The 18,018-nt window shown below is 38.8% G+C and overlaps 1 protein-coding gene and 1 long non-coding RNA gene across 2 annotated transcripts in view; one reads left to right on the top strand and one right to left on the bottom strand.

Annotated features, from left to right (window-relative positions):
- Window positions 1-8,058, bottom strand: part of CCNI (cyclin I) — a 31,748-nt gene extending 23,690 nt beyond the window's left edge. The window contains 3 exon segments of the mRNA XM_082389397.1: window positions 361-462; window positions 464-517; window positions 7,513-8,058. Of these exon segments, the coding sequence (XP_082245523.1) occupies window positions 361-462; window positions 464-517; window positions 7,513-7,587 (231 nt within the window). The 5' untranslated portion in view covers window positions 7,588-8,058.
- LOC309627486 overlaps window positions 1-18,018 on the top strand; it is a 564,569-nt gene that overhangs the window by 248,437 nt on the left and 298,114 nt on the right. The window lies entirely within an intron of this gene.

Genomic DNA, 18,018 nt, shown 5'->3' with positions numbered 1-18,018 from the left:
ATTCATGAAAGAGAAAGTTGTTGATCACTAAACACAAGGATTTGACTGTGTTCAGCCTCTACGGCAAACTATATATCTAGAAATAAAGAAGGCTTATTATTTTAAGTATTGTACCACAAGAAAAGAGAAGGGACATACCTAGCTTCCTAAAGGTGTAACTCAGATAAAACAAAACAAACAAAAACAGTTCATTTTTGTTTTGTTTCAGAATGAAACAAGGAGATGTTTCTCAAATAAATAGAGCGTATCTTTAATGGTACATATTTCTCCAATACAGTGTCAAGGTGCAATTACATATGATAGTAGTACACTTAGTTCTAATAAAAGTCACCTGTCTAGAGTAAAAAGAGAAATCATTACCTGATTTGTAGGCATTTTCAGCACATTCACTTTCCACATCTGGGCTTCCCTGGAGATTGCCTTTTCCAACAGGAAAGACAATCTCTGGTTTTCCAAAGGCCCTGGAAACTTCATGATATCCTTTGGATCTGCCTGCCACCCAGCTTGATGTAGCTACCTATAAGATCAAATATAAAACAATGCTCTATATTTAATTATATATATAGTAACTGTAGCATTATATAAATATGTTGGTACTTATTAAGCAATTCATAAAACAAAATTAAAATGTTATGAGGCAATATAGGATTTTACAGCTCTTTAAGATATCATATATTAAAATGTTACCATAATCATCAGTTATCTAAAACATTCTCACTTTAAATCTGAAATTCAGTTGTAAAGAGAATAAAAACATGACCATATAATTGACAGAACCTTAGGACTTTGATCAAAACATATTATCACTGTGTCAAAAAATTTTAAGTCACAGGCTTTTTAGACTAGGAATTCTTAGAAGTAGTTGTCCCAAATATTTATCTTAAAAATCTACACAGATAAGGGCTAAACCCTCTTTTCATTAAAAAAAAAGTTACATCAATTACATTAAATCCCACCCATTTCTATTGAATCAGTATGGGACTATCCCCCCCTTTAAGTATGAAACCATCTTGGATTGTGCTCCCACTACAGTGTCCACTAGCTACACATGTAGCCATTAAAATTAGAATTGAATAAAATTAAAATATAATTCCTCAGTCACACCAGCCCCATTTCAAGTGCTCAGCTGTCACACATGGCCAGTGGATACTGCACTGGACAGTGCAGGAAAGGAACATTTTTATCAATGCAGTAAGTTCTACTGGACGATGCTGATCTAGAAAGCTCAACAGTAGAGTAACTGGCACTCTAAAATGAGCAGCAAGTCTAAAGAGCAACACAGTACAAGGCATCTCAGAGTCCGAGAGACGTTTCTACGTTTCTTAAAAAAAAGGGAAACTATAGAGGTTTGACTGTGTATGGAAAATTGGATTGAGAAGCTGCTGAAGAATGTGAAAAGACAACTAGATTGATGAAAGCTAAACAACTGAAAAGGTTATTAAATTCAGAAAAAAAGATTATGCAAGAAAATAAACATAATAATATACCACAATATTTACATAGCAATAATAATGAAAATACTGAATAGAAATTTCAACACAAACGCTGTAATAAAACTACACTGGTAGGATGAGGGGTGTTGGGAGAAGGTAGAAGGAGAGCCTCATCTTTATATTTCAGAGGAAAACCATAAATAATATCTAAAACTTAAATATCAAAAAAACAGCAATAGGTAAGTTACTTGAAAATATGATCTTAAATAACAAGAGAAATAGGTAAGAGCTGAGAGTGATTAACCTCTGGGGAATGAGAAAAGGGTGGAGAAGCCAAGCAGCAGGGGAATGTGGTTTTTCATTATAGACCTCATATAACTATTCCCTTTTTTCAACTCCGGACCTGTATTACATATATGCTTCAAATTCCAGGGATTATTTTCAAAAAAATTCAATGTCTAGAATTAACATATGAAAAGTTCCTAATTTTTGATAAAAATTTAAAATTTGAAAAAACAAAAAATACAAACCTAATCTTCAATTTCCATGTTCCCTCTGCCCCAACTTCAGCTACTATCCTCTTTCCTATTTATCACCCCACATATTTCACTTACTATTCAACCTATTGCAAACTACCTCTGGTTAACTGGATTGTAATTTTTTTTCTTTTTGCTTCTTTAAACTCTTGGGTTTTTGCAATTTTTCTATATCAAGCATGAAGTGCTTTTCATACTAAGCAGAAAAAAGTTAAATAACTTAGAAAGTGGAAAATAATAACTATCCTGAAAGGTCCAACTCAAAGGTAATTTCTTCCAAGAACTATCTCCCCTAATAAATTATAAATTCCCTTGCAGTCATATCTACGAATATCATGTTTTTATTACTCACAGTGCCCATCGCACAGTATCCTGATGAAACAGAGACACAACCAAAGGCTCATTTCAACCCTCGGGGCCAAAACCAAAAAACCATAACCAAAACAAACAAACCCAAGTCTAATCTCTTTCACAGGTGAATTCTTCAAATGTTTAAAGGCTGCTATCATGCTCACCAGTTCATCCACTGCATTGCTGAAAAACCATTCAAGAGTTTCTCACATGACATGATTTTTGCTCTTCTAAATTAGCACCAGTTTAATTATTAATGCAGTCTAAGATCATTAGCTATTTTTTTAGAGGCTACACCACATTATCAATTCAGATAAAATTAATGCTCAACTAAAACTCTTAAGACTTTCTAAGGTAACTCTTGGGTGAACTTCCCCTCCACCTGACCCACCTCACTTTGTATGGGTTTTTGGTACCTTTGGGGGGGGGGGCGTTACATCCTTGTTCAGGACCTTAAATGCATTTTTTCCTTAAAAAAAAGTCATCTTGTTAAATTCTGTCTACTGTTACATTCTGCTTAGATGTTCTGAGATTCCAATTTTGTTGCACTGGTACTTTTCTCAAATTCTCCACAATTAGATAAACAAAGTCACTACAACTTCATCGAATGCAAACATAAATATCAACCTCACAAACAGTATAAACTAGATGTTCACCTGTCTAGACGTATTTAGAAGAAACACCTATATTGGATGGAGACTGAACTTCATAGGTTCTAAGAACTTCTTCTAAACCTAATTTTGGTCTGTAATTGATTAACTCCTGTCAAAACTTATTTATTTCATTCCTTTAGCTACTCTCAACAGGGTGGCTCACCAGGATCTGCCAGCCTTCTCAGCATACCCCAATGGGTGGCTGCCCCTAGTAATTACTCTTCCTTTACAATGATTCCTTTGAAGATTACTTTTAGGGTAGGATGGGTGGGGGACCTGAGAGGAACATATAGGATAGAGTCATGTAAAGAAGTATAAGATCAGGTTCAAGGGATTCTTGTTCCTCAATCTTCTATAATTAAGGCCCTTAATAAGACTTTCAAATATTTAGATGATAGAACAACTTTTTTAAAACAAAGGAATCTGGGTCAAAGAAGAAATCATAAGGGAAATTAGAAAATACTTTGAGATGAATAAAAAAGATCAAACGTACTAAAACTTACAGGAAACAGTGAAATACTTGTAAATGTCTATATTAAAAAAGATCTCATATGTATAACTGAATCACTTTGCTATACACCTGAAACACAATATTGTAAATCAACTGTACTTCAATAAACAAGAAAAAAAAAAAGATCACAAGTCAACACTCTAACCTTCCACTTTAAGACACTGGAAGAAACAGACCAAACTATACCTAAAGCAAGCCAGAAGAAAGAAAATAATAAATATCATAGTGGAAATTAAGGAAGTAGAGAACAGAAAAATAGAGAAAAATCAATGAAACCAAAAAAGTTGGTTCTTTGAAAAGATCAACAAAATTGGCAAACCATTAGCTACACTGACCAAGGAAAAACAGAGATCAAGTACTAAAATCAGGAGTAAAGAAGGGACATTACTACCTATGTTACAAAAATAAAAAGGATCATAAAGAAATTTATATTAACGATTGTATGCAAATAAATTGGACAACTTAGATAAAAAAGACAAACATCTAGAAACAAACTATCAAAACTGACAGCAGAAAAAGCTAAATAGTCATATACCAAGTACTAAAGAGACTGAATTAGTAAAGAAACTAGTGTCAAAGAAAAGCCCATGCCCCAGTGGCTTCGCTGGTGAATTTTACCAAACATTTACAGAAAAACTAATACAAACTCTTCACAAACTCTTCCAAAAACTAGAGGAGGAGGCCTTCTCATTTTATGAAGCCAGTTATTATCCTGCTACCAAAACCAAAGACAACAGCACGAAAACTACAGACCAGTATCTCTTAAATACAGATGCAGAATTCCTCAACAAAATACTAGCAATCTGTATCTGAAAACATAAAAAAGGGACTATACACCATAATCAAGTGGGATTTAGCCCAGGAACGCAAAGTTGGTTTAACATTCAGAAATCAATGTAACACACTGTATCAACAGAAGAAAAGAAAGCAATCATTCTTTGCTCACAATAGGGAAATGTAACAAAGGAAAAAAAAAAAAGAGTTCAAATTTCCTTAAACTTTAAAAAATGGGGTATAAATATAAATAATACAAGTGAGAAACAAAAAGGATGGAGGACACCTGTGGGGATGTTCCAGATTTTCCAAGCTACAGAAAAATAAAAGTGCAATACCTTACCCTAGACTGGATCCTGTACTGCAGAGAAAAATGCTATAAAGGTCATTTTGGGGTCAACTGACATAATGAGAATTTGGACAGATTTGACAAAAGTAAATTATCAATTTAAAATTTACTAAAGTTGGTAACCTTACTGTGACTCTGTAAAAGAATATCCCTATTTTCAGGAAATACACACTGAAAAATTTAGGTGTAAAGGCCCATAATGAATGCTGTAGAGAGAGGGGGTGGGAGATGAGGGGAGGGAAGACACGATAAAACAAATGGAGTAAAAGGCTGAAAATAAGTGAATCCAGGTAGTTTCTTTTTGAAATTATTTACAAGTTAACAACACAGAAAAAGCAAAACAAAAACAGAAACCATAATTTATGAGAAAACGTTCTACATTCCTTTTTTAAAATATATGATACAGTGGAGAAAGCACTGGCTTGAATTCTACTTCTTTTACTAACAATCCACAAGCCTGCTTTCTAATGTTTTAAAAACAGATTATTTGAGCTAGATGAAAAATGAATCCTGCTAAGGAAAAAACACAAACACTAAAAATATAACTTTACTGTTTTAAATAACAGAACTTTATAGTTTTATGTTGTTATTTTATGCCCACTAATGGTCACATTCAGAATTCTGAATGCTCAGAAAAGTCTCTAGGAACTAAAAAACAAAAAGACTGTATTTTGGTTGGCATATTCCATAAACTCTGACCTTGAGCGTTTCACATTTCTCCTCCCATTCTTTCAATTGCTGCTTCTGCTTCTTCCTCTATGTTTATCAAATACCTTAATGTCTGAGTGAATAGTTTATAAAACACTTAATTGTACAGCATTAACTATGTTACAAATCAGCATACAGGGCCTCTTGCTCTTCTGAGGAAAAGTGCTGCACAGTGCTGGGTATACAACAGAAACAACTTCATTAACATGTAATTATTGTATTTATTATGCTCAAGACACCAACTCCATTAATAATTCTGTACTGGTGCTGACTTCCAGATCTTAGTTCCTCTTATAAAAAGAGGGATTTATTAATGTGACCATACAAAAACCTCATGTTCTATTATTATCTCCTTGACTTTACGCCCTTAACCTAATAATGAACAACAGGTACTTATAATTCCAAAACACCCTGCTTTATCCCAATCTCCATGACTCTCCACATACTGTTCTTTCAACTTGAAATGTCCTTCTCTAGCTTGCACTCTCCTTCCTAGAGTTGTCATTTGCATCATATGTACTTGAACATAATTCTACTTTTGCATTTAATTGCTCCGTGAGAGCTGTCTATTTGTAGGCTGGTCTCTCCTACTAACCATGAGTTCCTTGATGGCAAACACTCTCCAGAGTTTAGCACTGTGCCAAATAAATAATAATAAGAGCTTACACTTGTTAAGTGCTTAACAACTAAAAACAATGAGTGCTTACTACTTGGCCAGGTATTGTTCAAAGTACTATGCCATATTAACTCCTCGAACACAAAGGAAGGTATAATTATTAAGTCTGTATTATTATTAAGCCCCCTTCAAAGATGAAGAAACATGGACAGAAAAATGAAATACTTTCCATTTTTAAAGTAGTATACAATCAGAATAAAACATGTACACACACTTTAAGCTTCCAATCTTGACCAAGAAACATTTTAGAGTTCCACTCTAAACTACTGACACTAGGATGTCACATTGCCACGTAAACTCACTCATCTCAGTTTAACTGCAAACCATCCCGGTGCACCTTCCCGACACACGCTGATTCTACTAGTCTGCTCTTCATTAGTATTGAGAAACTTCTTCTAGTCCAGAAGCTTAGAATCTCTGATGCGTCTGGTCCCAGACTAGCAAATCTGAATCCTGTCCCTTCTTCCTTAATCTATTTGTCCGTTCCCTTCTATTTCCTCTGCCACAAATGACCTGGAAAAGCCAGAAGCAGATAACGCTACTTTAATCTGTTCCGGGACACAGACTGTATAGCACAGCCTGCCTGGGCTGGAATTCTGACCACCGGGTTCTAGCTGTCCTCTAGTGGGAAAATTAATCTTATGGAGCCTCAGTTTCACTCACCCGTAAAATGCTCCTGAACTACCTGCCCCGTGAAGATTCAATAAGTTGCAAACCACTTATAACGATGCCTCTCCGATAATAAGCCTCAACAAGTGTTATTATTAACATCCTAAAGCCACACTGCTGCTGCTCAAACGTTGAGTGTCTCCCACTGACAGAACAGAAGCTAAATACTTTAGCCTAACATTCAACGATCTCCAGTCTGATTCCATCCTGCCTCCGGAGCGATACCTTCCACTATTCTGCCGTCTAATTCTCAACTCCTAACAAAACGATCTGCAGTGAAACCTCTAGCTCGGCAGAGGGGGTTCTGCCCTCTTTTCAAATTTCCGGTATTATCTGCCCTACAGGGTGCAATTCAAAGCTCACCTCCTCTCCAGATTCCCCCGACTCACCCCAACCCCGGGAAACGTGCCCCTCCCCCGAGCTCCCGCAGCGGCTCACCCCATTCATCCGTCCTCCTCCCCCACCCCCGCCCGCTCTGCAATGTGAATGATGTTCCCGCGGGTCCCGCGGAGGCGTCGAGGTCTAGGGGCGGGGGTGTGTCCCCTTCTTTGTGTACCGCACAGGCTCGCGGACCCTAGAACGCGCATTAGGAGGCAGCTTGCTGTTGCTACAAGAAAGTTAGTCGCCGACGGGAAAACTGGCCCGAAAGGGAACCCAGCGGAGCCGTTTCCAAACTGGGCAGGTGCCTGAGTTGTAGGCGCGAGGAGACAAGAGGGGCGTCCGGGAGGTTTCCCGGAGGGGGCGGCGGGGGCGGGGCTCAGCCGAGGGGCGCGCGCCGGCGGCGCGGGGCTGCAAGGGGCTCGCGCGCGGGTCGCGGGGACGCGTGGAGCCCCCCCGTCCCCGCCCGCTCACCTTCTCCTCCTCTTCCTCCTCCTCCTCCTCCTCCCCGGCAGAGCTGTAGGCCTCACAGTGGTGACGAGGGGTCATCCGGGGGCCCGTTACCACCTCATTTTCCTCAGCGCGCGGCGACGGGGCGCGCGGGACGAGGACGGGGCCGACTGAGGAGGGAGAAGAGGGGGAACCGGGCCGGAGGGCGCGGGCGCTCGAGCGGGACGCACGGCTGCGGCCTGTGGGTCGGTCAGCGAATTAGTTCCATGACGCCCCCGGACCTGAGGCCGCTGCCGGTCCCGCTCCTCCAACCGCAGCCGCTTGTGCCCGGGTGGGGAGGGGGTTCCCTCTCGCCATAGGGCGGCGGGGGCCGGGGAGAGGCGGGGGGTGAGACCGGCTCTGCCCCTGCCCGGGGGAAGCGCCTCCGAGGGGAAATGGTGAAAGGGGGGGAAAGGGGGAAAAGGAAAAAAAAAGGAAGGGGAAAGGGGGGGAAAAAAATAAGAAAAAACGAGACAGAGGCGCTGCCGCGTCCGCTCGCGGGGAAGGCTGGGGAGGGAGGGGAAGGGACAAAGAAGTGCCGGCTTCGTCGGCTCCGCCCTCGCGGATCGATTCCTAGACTCGCTCACTCCTTGTAAACAACACTGAACTGGCCTCTGGACCCTCTCCCGTTTTCCTCTCCGCCGCGATCTCCGTCCAGCGAACGTACAGAGAAGTCCGGCAAAAAGCTGGGCTGTTGGAAACGGGCTGGGAAAGTCTCTGGCATTGGGGTGGGAGGAGGGCTAAGAGAAGCTAAATGTGCGTGGACTCGTTTTCCTTGGAGGAGCGGAAGGGTTCCTCTTCCAGTGCACGGTGACGTAAGCGCCTTCTGAGCTCGCTGGAAGAGGCGTGCGGTGGCCGGAGAGTGCGCTGCGCATGCGGCCCAGGGAAGAAAGAAGCAGCTGAGCGCTTAGCTTGGGGGTGGGGTCTTATAGGGATGCTCCTCTGGCCGAAGAGAGCGCTACGTGGTTTTATCCAGCTTGTCTTTGTTTCTGGGGCTTGTAAAAGGATTTGTTGGAAAGGGCCGCGATCTGTTGCGTAAAGATCTTGCGTTCTTTGTTGACCTCGCAAAAAGTTCTGTGTTCTCGTCTTAACCATTGACGTGTAAATAGAATTGCGGATTTTTTCGCTGCCACGTCGTGGGTGGAGGGAGATTCTAAAGCGCATTATAAATCGGGAAATTGCAGGGAGCATAGTCTCAAGCACCTTCTAAAACAGTAAATTATATTGCTGGCAGCAGGGAATCTGCTTTGTAATGCGCCAAGGGAATTCTATCCACTTAACCAACACATCTGAGTATTTCCGAGTAGGTTTTATTACCAGGTCTTTAACGAGTGAGTGGTGACGTATAAATGTGTTTTATTTGGGGTTCCTTTACGGACCTATGGTAAACTTTGCTCATCTTTTAATCGTTTTAGTTATAAAAAGAAGAGTAGAATTACAAAAAGTTTTGAAAGAGAAGAAAACCCTCAAACTCAACCATTTACAGAAGTAGTTGATTTGTGTTTCCATTTGTATTTTATATGCCTATTTTAAGTCACTTAAATTTGTTTTAAGCTTATTCAGAGAGCCAGGGGCTAATAAACTCTAGCAAGCTGGAATTAACCAAGACAAATAGCTTCTACCTTCATGGAGTTCACAATCCAAACACTGAGCTAATTATCACTATCTAAAATCACCCAGTACGTTGATTTGCTTACTTGTACATTGTATTCTCTCCTTAGAATATAAGGTCTAGGATGGCAGGGATCTTGCATGTTTTATTTCACCCTATATTCCTGCATGTAAGAGGCTCTCAATATTTTATTACTGACTGAATAAACAATTACCAGTATCAAAAGTATTAAGATGGAAAATTGCAGGCTGCTATGGAAACACTTAATCCTAGCCTAGTCAGGGATATCAGAGGAGGTTTTTGTGAGGAAGAGACATTTAAGGTGAGACTTGAAACCACTTGGACATAGAATTGGGGAAAGAGTGTTACAGGCAGAGGAAACAACAAGTGCAAAGACTCTGGAGCTGAGACATTCTAAAAATCTCGGAAAGGTAGTGTGGCTGGTCCTCAGAGAATTGAAGCCTGGGGCAGGGGTAGGTCCCTATGACAGAACCGGAAGGGAAGCCCAGGAAGGATTTTAAGTGGATCGTATTTTGCTCTTTTCACCTCACGTAGTCTTTCTTACGTGGGATTTATTGCTACATGGTCTTCCTTCTATAATACATCGGCAACATATTTTTGCACAATACCATTCACTGCAGGACCATGAAATTGCTTCTGATTTTCACTACTTTAAGAAGAATACCAATTCCATTCCCAGATAGGTAGTCAAGAGAAATGTAAACCTGTCCACACAGAGATTTGTACATGACTGTTCATAACAGCATTATTCATAATGACCAAAAAGGTGAAACAACACGAGTGTAAGTCAAATGTGGTATATCTATAATATGGAATGTTATTTGGCCATAATAAGGAGGTACTGAAATATGGTGTAACATGAATGACCCATGAAAACAATGTGCAGTCCTTTGTGGCTGGCTTCTTTCACTTAGCATAATGATTCCATTTGTATGAAATGTCCAGAATAGGCAAATCTATCGATAGAAAGTAGATTAGTGGTTGCTTGAGACTGAGGATGGAGATGGGATTGGGGAATGATAGGTAAAAGTTTTGGTGTTCCTTTTTGATGAAACTATTTTACAATTGATTGTGGTGATGGTTGCAAACTAAATATACTAAAAACTATTGAATGGTACACATTAAATAGGTGAATTGTCTGAGAGGTCAGTACAGCTGTTACCAAAAAAAAGGGAGAAGGGGAAAAAACCAAAAAGAATACAATTAACATCTTCATGTGTAACCTTTTCTGGGTTATTCCTGGGTCCAATGGTATTTACACTTTTACAGCTTTTGATGAATACCCATTTGCCAAATTGCTTGGCAGAAGAGTTGAATCAATTAAAATGTAACCTGAGTATTTAAGAGTTCTCACTTCATTATATACTTACTCTTTTTGAAACTTAGTTTTAATAAAACTGTCTTACTGCCTGTGAGATTGCCAGTGACAATTTAATCTAGAATACTGTAAATATAATTACAAGTAATTAATTGGTGGGTAAGGAACTTGTTCCAGTTGTCCTAACAAAATATATGGACATTCTTTTTCTTTACTATTCATTCAAAGACCTTACTTTTAATCAACATCTCTTTTTTGTTAAAAACTGTAGTAGTTTTTTAAAAATTAAGTGTAGTTGTAACAAATGGAAAGACTTTGAAATTCCCTGAGAAAATAAATAAGGCATATAAAGAAAACATTAAAATCCTTGTATTGGTAAGGAATTCATATTTTTTCATTAAAAAAATATTTTTTAGGAATATTTTGTCAAAAATAGTAAAAATTTTACTAAAATTTTAAAAATTAATTAACATTTAATAATAATATTTATTATTTAATTAATAATATTTATTATTTAATTAATATTAACATATTTAATTAATAAAATAGTAATTAATTATTTACTAATAAAATAATGTTTATTATTTAATGAATAAAACTACCACCTTTCTATGTGGCATTTGAGAATAATAATAACTAAAATATATTGATTACTCACTGTGTACCAGGCATTGCACCAAGCACTTCTATTGCATTCTCTTCTGTTTATTCCTGCAGCACTCCTCTACTGTAGGTATTTTTGTTATCTGCATTTTTCAGAAGATAAAGAGGTAAAGTAAAAATAAACAACAACAAAAAGAGGTAAAGTAAATCCTCAAGACTGGTCACACAGCTTGGAGAGGCAGAGCCAGGATTCAAACCCAGTTTGTCTCACCCCAGAGCCTGATGTGCTTTTAGTCACTACCCTTTACTGCCTCACCCTGTGGGTATTACTGGCTTGCATGGAAGTCGTCGAACAAAAATACTCACCCTCTGGTTATTTTTGGTTTGCCTTTAATCTTAGAACAAATATTCAAAAAAAAGTTTTTAGTGACTAGTTCATATTTGTGTTACTAGAGAGTTGATTTTTGCTTGAAAACAGGTTATTAAAATTTTCTTACACTTCTTTTATTTCATGACTAGAATATTGAATCTTGAAATATAACATGTCCTGCTTCAAACGCAGACTGAGGAAGCTGAGAAACTGTGCTCTCAGAATAATAGCTCTGTTCTGAAATGCAATATAATGTAAAGTGAGACCCCTCCAGGAGTCTAAGACAACTGAAGGGAATCAAGTTGATGAACAAAGTGGTTTGCTATCTGTAGTCTTTTGAGAAAAGTAATTAGGGGCTTCCCTGGTGGCGCAGTGGTTGAGAATCTGTCTGCCAATGCAGGGGACACGGGTTCGAGCCCTGGTCTGGGAAGATCCCACCTGCCGCGGAGCAACTAGGCCCGTGAGCCACAACTACTGAGCCTGAGCGTCTGGAGCCTGTGCTCCGCAACAAGAGAGGCCGCGATAGTGAGAGGCCCGCGCACGGCGAATAAGAGCGGCCCCCGCTTGCCGCAACTAGAGAAAGCCCTCTCACAGAGACGAAGACTCAACACAGCCAAAAATAAATAAATAAATAAATAAAATAAATTTAAAAAGAAACAAAAGTAATTAGAAATGGACTGCTTACCTTTTTATGAGTATAGAAGATAAGGTTATATTTAATCTCTAATGACAAAAATTTCTAGTCTCCTTTGTGTTAAATGAAATTTTAGGGTAATGTTCCCAGCAGACAATCTATGAAGGTACTATCTTGTAGGAGAAATACTAAGGCCTACAGGAACAAAGGAAGTGATTCATTGTCATTATAATCACTTACCTTTAGCATTTATGTACACTTAAGGATCCTTTTTACAGCTCCCAAAATACTTGTTTTCTTTAATCTCTACAGAGACAGAAAGTGAGAGGAGTAAGCCTGTCAAATAGACATTAAGAAAAAAGGAGTCCACATTCACCAAATAATATAAAGACCACCTACTTACTATTTTTTGGTTGAAGTGTAGTTGATTCACAATGTTGGGTTAGTTTCAGGTGCACAGCAAAATGATTCAGTTACATGTAGATATATATTCTTTTTCAGATTATTTTCCATTATATGTTATTACAAGATACTGAATATAGTTCCCTGTGCTATACAGAAGGTCCTTGTTTATTTTATACCTCCTACTTCCTATTAAGTGGGGAGAAGTGCTCAAAGAAAAGTCAAAAATTCTAAAATAGGAAGCCACAAGCTGCTTTCCAGATTTTGACCAACTCTGAATAGAAACTGGCTTTATGTTTCTCATATTTAGGTGCTTATTTTGAAAGACTTCACTGGGAGGGATCATTGGTTGCATGCCTTATTAAAAGGACCCCCGGAGTCAGATAGGGGCCACTATTTGAAATTTGTAAATCAAAAAGGAACATTCTTTCCTTGTTCTTGGGAGGAAAAATACATAATTAAAATAACACCATTTTACTCTCACAAACTGTTTTGAATGCTGAACTACCAAATTTAGTAAATTTGGAAAAAAATACTTTTGTATATCTTACATAATCAAACTACCAATACATTATATTTCTTGTCGAGCATTATGTGTATGTGGGAGGTGTGGAGAGACAGGTAAACATCTTCCAAAGTGTATTTTTAGTCTCATCACAACAAATGTTTACTGTAATCTTTATTTCTTCTCACTGAAGGAAAAGAATTATGTTTGGGGAATCGATTTAAATTATCCACAATCAGGGTTGCCAAGACTTCTTTCTCACATACATAAGCTGCTTCTATTACCAGACAGTGATTTAGTAAATATTTGAGACCCATTGGAATACTGGGGTAGGCACCATACGAGATTCTAAGAGTCATTCTACGAGTGGTCCTGTTTGTAAGAAACTTCCATTCATTCATTTCTTAATTCAACATTTACTAGCTGTGTGACCATGAGCAAGTTAACCAGCTTGTCTATAACTTGACCTCAGTTTCATCAACTGTAAAACAGGGGATAATAATAGTATATCTCCAAGGTTTTTATGAGGACTAAATGGGATAATATTTACGAAAGGCTTGGACCAACGTGTGACGCATAGGGAACACTAATTGTTAGCTTAACTCTTGTAACCCTTTATGTGCCAGGCTTGACTTTAATCTTTTTTTTTTTCACTTAATACAGTTAAAAATGGCCCACCCTCTATCAGCTCCCAGCCTTGCACAAGGTAAGAAACAGAGAGGAGAAAGTCTCTGTGTTGGTCAGAAAAGGCTTTATAGACTTGAATGTGGCATTTATTATTTTCTGTTGAACAAATTACCTCAAAACTTAGCTGTGTAAAACAATAAGTATTTAGTATCTCACACGGTTTCTGAGGCTCAAGAACTGTGAGTACCTTAGCTGGGTGGTTCTAGTTCAGGATCTCTCATGAGGTTGCAATGAAGTTGTTGGCTAGAGCTGAAATCATGACGGGACTGGAGAATCTGCTTTCAAGTTCAGTCATGTGGCTGTAGGCAGGAGGCTTCAGTTCCTAGCCACTGGGTCTCTCCATAGGGCTGCTCATGACCAGGTGACTGGCTCCTCCATCACAAGTGATGAGAGAGAGAGGGAGAAGGAGACCAAGATGGAAGCTGCAGTCATTTTATAGCTTTATCTGTGACATGTTCTACTATCACTTCTGCTATATTCTATTTATTGAAGCAAGTCAGTAAGTCCAACCTGTACTGAAAGGGAAGAGAATTAAACTTGAAGGGAACAGTATCAAAGAATTTGTGAACATATTTTTTATTTTTTTAATCTTTTTTTTTTTTTAATTATTTTTATCTTTGGCTACGTTGGGTCTTCGTTGTGTGCGAGCTTTCTCTAGTTGCAGAGAGCGGGGGCTACTCTTCGTTGCAGTGTGTGGGCTTCTCACTGCGGTGGCTTCTCTTGTTGTGGAGCATGGGCTCTAGGTGTGCTTCAGTAGTTGTGGCATGCAGGCTCAGTAGTTGTGGCTTGCAGACTCTAGAGTGCAGGCTCAGTAGTTGTGGTGCATGGGCTTAGTTGCTCCGCAGCATGTGAGATCTTCCTGGACCAGGGCTCGAACCTGTGTCCCCTGCATTAGCAGACAGATTCTTAACCACTGAGCCACCAGGGAAGTCCCATGAACATATTTTTAAAACCACTGCAGGTGTGGAAGGAAAAGTAAGGTTTTGCTAGGTAGACAGGAACAAATTTATGACAGGCAAGGGAGCAGCAGAAGCAAAAGAATAGAGATACTAGATTACATGCCATGTAATCTGCATGGCTAGAGAATTGAGGGGGTTGTTTTAGTCCTATTTTTAAAATGAGGAAACTGAGGCTTAGAGAGGTAACTTTCCAGATATATATTATACAGTTAGTAAATGGCAGAGCTGGGTCCTAAATCTATATAATTCTGATTATAGAATCCATGATCTTATTACTACCTGTACTGGGCAGGGTTCTGCAGAGAAACAGAACCGAGAGGACACATCTATGTCTCCATCTCTACCTCTATATGGAGAAAGATGTTGAGAGAGAGAGATTTATTTTAAGAAATTGGCTCATGGTTGTAGAAGATTGGTAAGTCCAAAATCTGCAGAGGCTGGCATACTGCAACTTTATGGAAGGGTTGCAGTTCAAGTTCAAATGCAGTTTGCTGGCTGAATTCCTTCTCGCTCAGCCTTGGTTATGTTGAGACCTTCAGCTGGATGGATAAGGCCCGCCCACATTACAGAGGGTAATCTGCTTTATCCAAAGTCCACCAATTAAAATGTTAAATCTCATCTAAAAAACACAAAAATACCCTTCACAGAAACATCCAGGGCTTCCCTGGTGGCACAGTGGATAAGAATCTGCCTGCCAATGCAGGGGACACGGGTTCGAGCCCTGGTCCGGGAAGATCCCACATGCCGCGGAGCAACTAAGCCCATGTGCCACAACTACTGAGCCTGCACTCTAGAGCCCGCGAGCCACAACTACTGAGCCCGTGTGACACAACTACTGAAGCCCACGTGCCTAGAGCCCCTGCTCTGCAACAAGAGAAGCCACCGCAATGAGAAGCCCACGCACCGCAACAAAGAGTAGCCCCCGCTCGCCACAACTAGAGAAAGCCCATGCACAGCAACAAAGACCCAACGCAGCCAAAAATAAATAAATAAATAATTAAAAAAAAAAAAAGAAACATCCAAAATAATTGTTGACCAGGTATCTGGGTACCATGGCTCAGCCAAGATGATACAAGAAATTAACACATGAAATTATACTACCCTCTACAATAGTGACAACTTGGGGACCAGACTGCAAACAGCCCTGAATGTCATACTAAGCAGTTAGTTGGACTTATGAAAATTAACGAGTGGCTCTGTCTGAGAGACATGACCTTGAACAAGTGATATTGGATGGGGTGTTCCAATAGAATATTGTAATTCCTTTAGGAAATGTATCTTGGAATATTTGTCTATCATGCTTGATCTTCAGTCCTGTTTTGACAAATGACAAATATGGTTTTTATTAATGTTATATTTTTTCCTTTCAATATTTTCCTTTTCAGGCCATATATTTTTAGTAATTAGCCTTTCACATATTTTGAAATGATGACTTTCATTTCAAAAATATTTTTCTCTATTATTATTCTCCCCTATTTGGAGCTTTTCTCTTAACTTTTTCATTCACTTTGATGCTTTCTTTCAAGGTTTCCTTTTAGTCATGCCTCCTACGAGAATGAAATGTGAAATTAGGGAAGAAGACAAAAATATGGGTGCAAGCTAAAGAACCCAGTTTGTACATCAGCTGGACTTGGTGATTCCAAAGGTATAAATATTGTTCAAGTATCATTTCTTTGCTGACTATGAATAAGAAAAGCTGTTTCAAACTTGCTGCTGGAGATATTTCTCTTTGCAACTAACATAGAGCAGGAAACTCTTAACTTTTTTTGTGGAGCCTCAGAATTTAAAATTGCACTGGTCCCAACCTGTTCTTTTGACCCACTCCAGTCTGGGTCCCCACTGAGGACATGACACAGATAAGGGGTGGGCTGGAGAGTGTTGTGAGGACACCTTTAAGTGATGTGGAGTATAAATCTATGGAAACACCCTACCAGGAGAGAACAGGGAGCAAAATCTAGAAAACCAGTAGAGCAAAAGGTACAACAAGTTGGACAGGAAAGCAGAACTGGACTTTCAGTATAAATAGGGGTTGAGACCTGCTGGTAAAGCATAAAACAAGGTTAGAGAGTTTGGGAGCTAAAGTTTGGGCTATGGATTTAGCCCATTTTCAGCTTTCCTTCTTAAGAACAGCATGATATAATTTGTGAGCTTGAAAACATGGGGAGGGGTAGATAACACCACTAGATGGTTTGGTGAATTCTAGCAGATGAGCGGATTTTGTGTGAGTGAAGAAGACAACACCATTCAAAGGAGAAGCTAGTTTCCTAAAAAAGGAACATTTAATGCATCAGTGCTCTTCTGTGTTCCTTTCTCTCTCTCCCCTATCTCCTGTTGCTATACTGATCATTCTACAAGCTCAATCAAGTGTGATTTCCATCTTTAGTGCTATGAAAAAAAGGGCTTCATTAATAGCATGAAAGAACAAATAAAAGTTTTACCAAAATCAGTTTCTTTTATTTTCTAACATATCAACACAAATATTATGTCAATGATATAGTGGAGGTTTTGATAGTTTATTTATCTTTCTATCTTTAATAAAATTATACCTAAACTATCTTGGAAAAATAGTTTTCTTATTTTACCTTGAAAGATTGCCAGTGGAGGTATACTTATAAATTCTCTAAGTAATCCATTCCAAAGGAAAAGTCTCCTTTTAATTGTGTTCCTTTACGTATTTCAGAAAGCTATTCTTAATATGTTGCTCATTTGAACTGTGTGATAGTGGAAACTAAGACCCAAAGATCTGACCATATGAAATACTCTTTGGATCAACCCAGCTAATTTTGACATAAATCTTAGAAAATGATCTGCTAATTTTGACTTAAATCGTATTTATACTTATAACCACTTGCATTTTAAAGTGAAAAAATACATACCCGAAATCCACTACTCTAAAGTATAAGATAATTTCCATTCCTGAATCCAAAATGTCTTCTGAATGCTTAAGGATAATGTTGGGTAAGGAGGAAAGATAATGCTGGAGAAATATGGTGAGAGAAATCAAACTTTATGCTGAAGAAACTGCAGTTTTCTATGGACCTTCCCTCCCTCCCACAATAACAGATCTCCTCCTTCAGACCTCTCAGAGAGGCCCACTGATCAGTTTTTACAGGTCCATTGAAACTTGGCCTCCTGACCACTATCAGGAATTTACAATCTACATATAAATAGGTAATGAATATTAAAAGATTAATTTGAATGCCAAGTCAGTTTTTTTTTCAACCAGAAAATTGTTGAATATAGAACAGACTTCCTTTGACAGCTACTCCTGCATACATTATAATATATGTACCATATTCCTTACTGTAGAAAGTTACAGTTAAGGTCATAGAAACTGAATCTTGTCCATATGAAAAAAACAAGGCTATCAATGTTACTAA

The sequence above is a fragment of the Balaenoptera borealis genome (assembly GCF_965194805.1).
Source record: "Balaenoptera borealis genome assembly, chromosome: 4".
Taxonomy (NCBI): Eukaryota; Metazoa; Chordata; class Mammalia; order Artiodactyla; family Balaenopteridae; genus Balaenoptera; species Balaenoptera borealis.
This window is presented reverse-complemented; position numbering and strand designations above follow the sequence as displayed.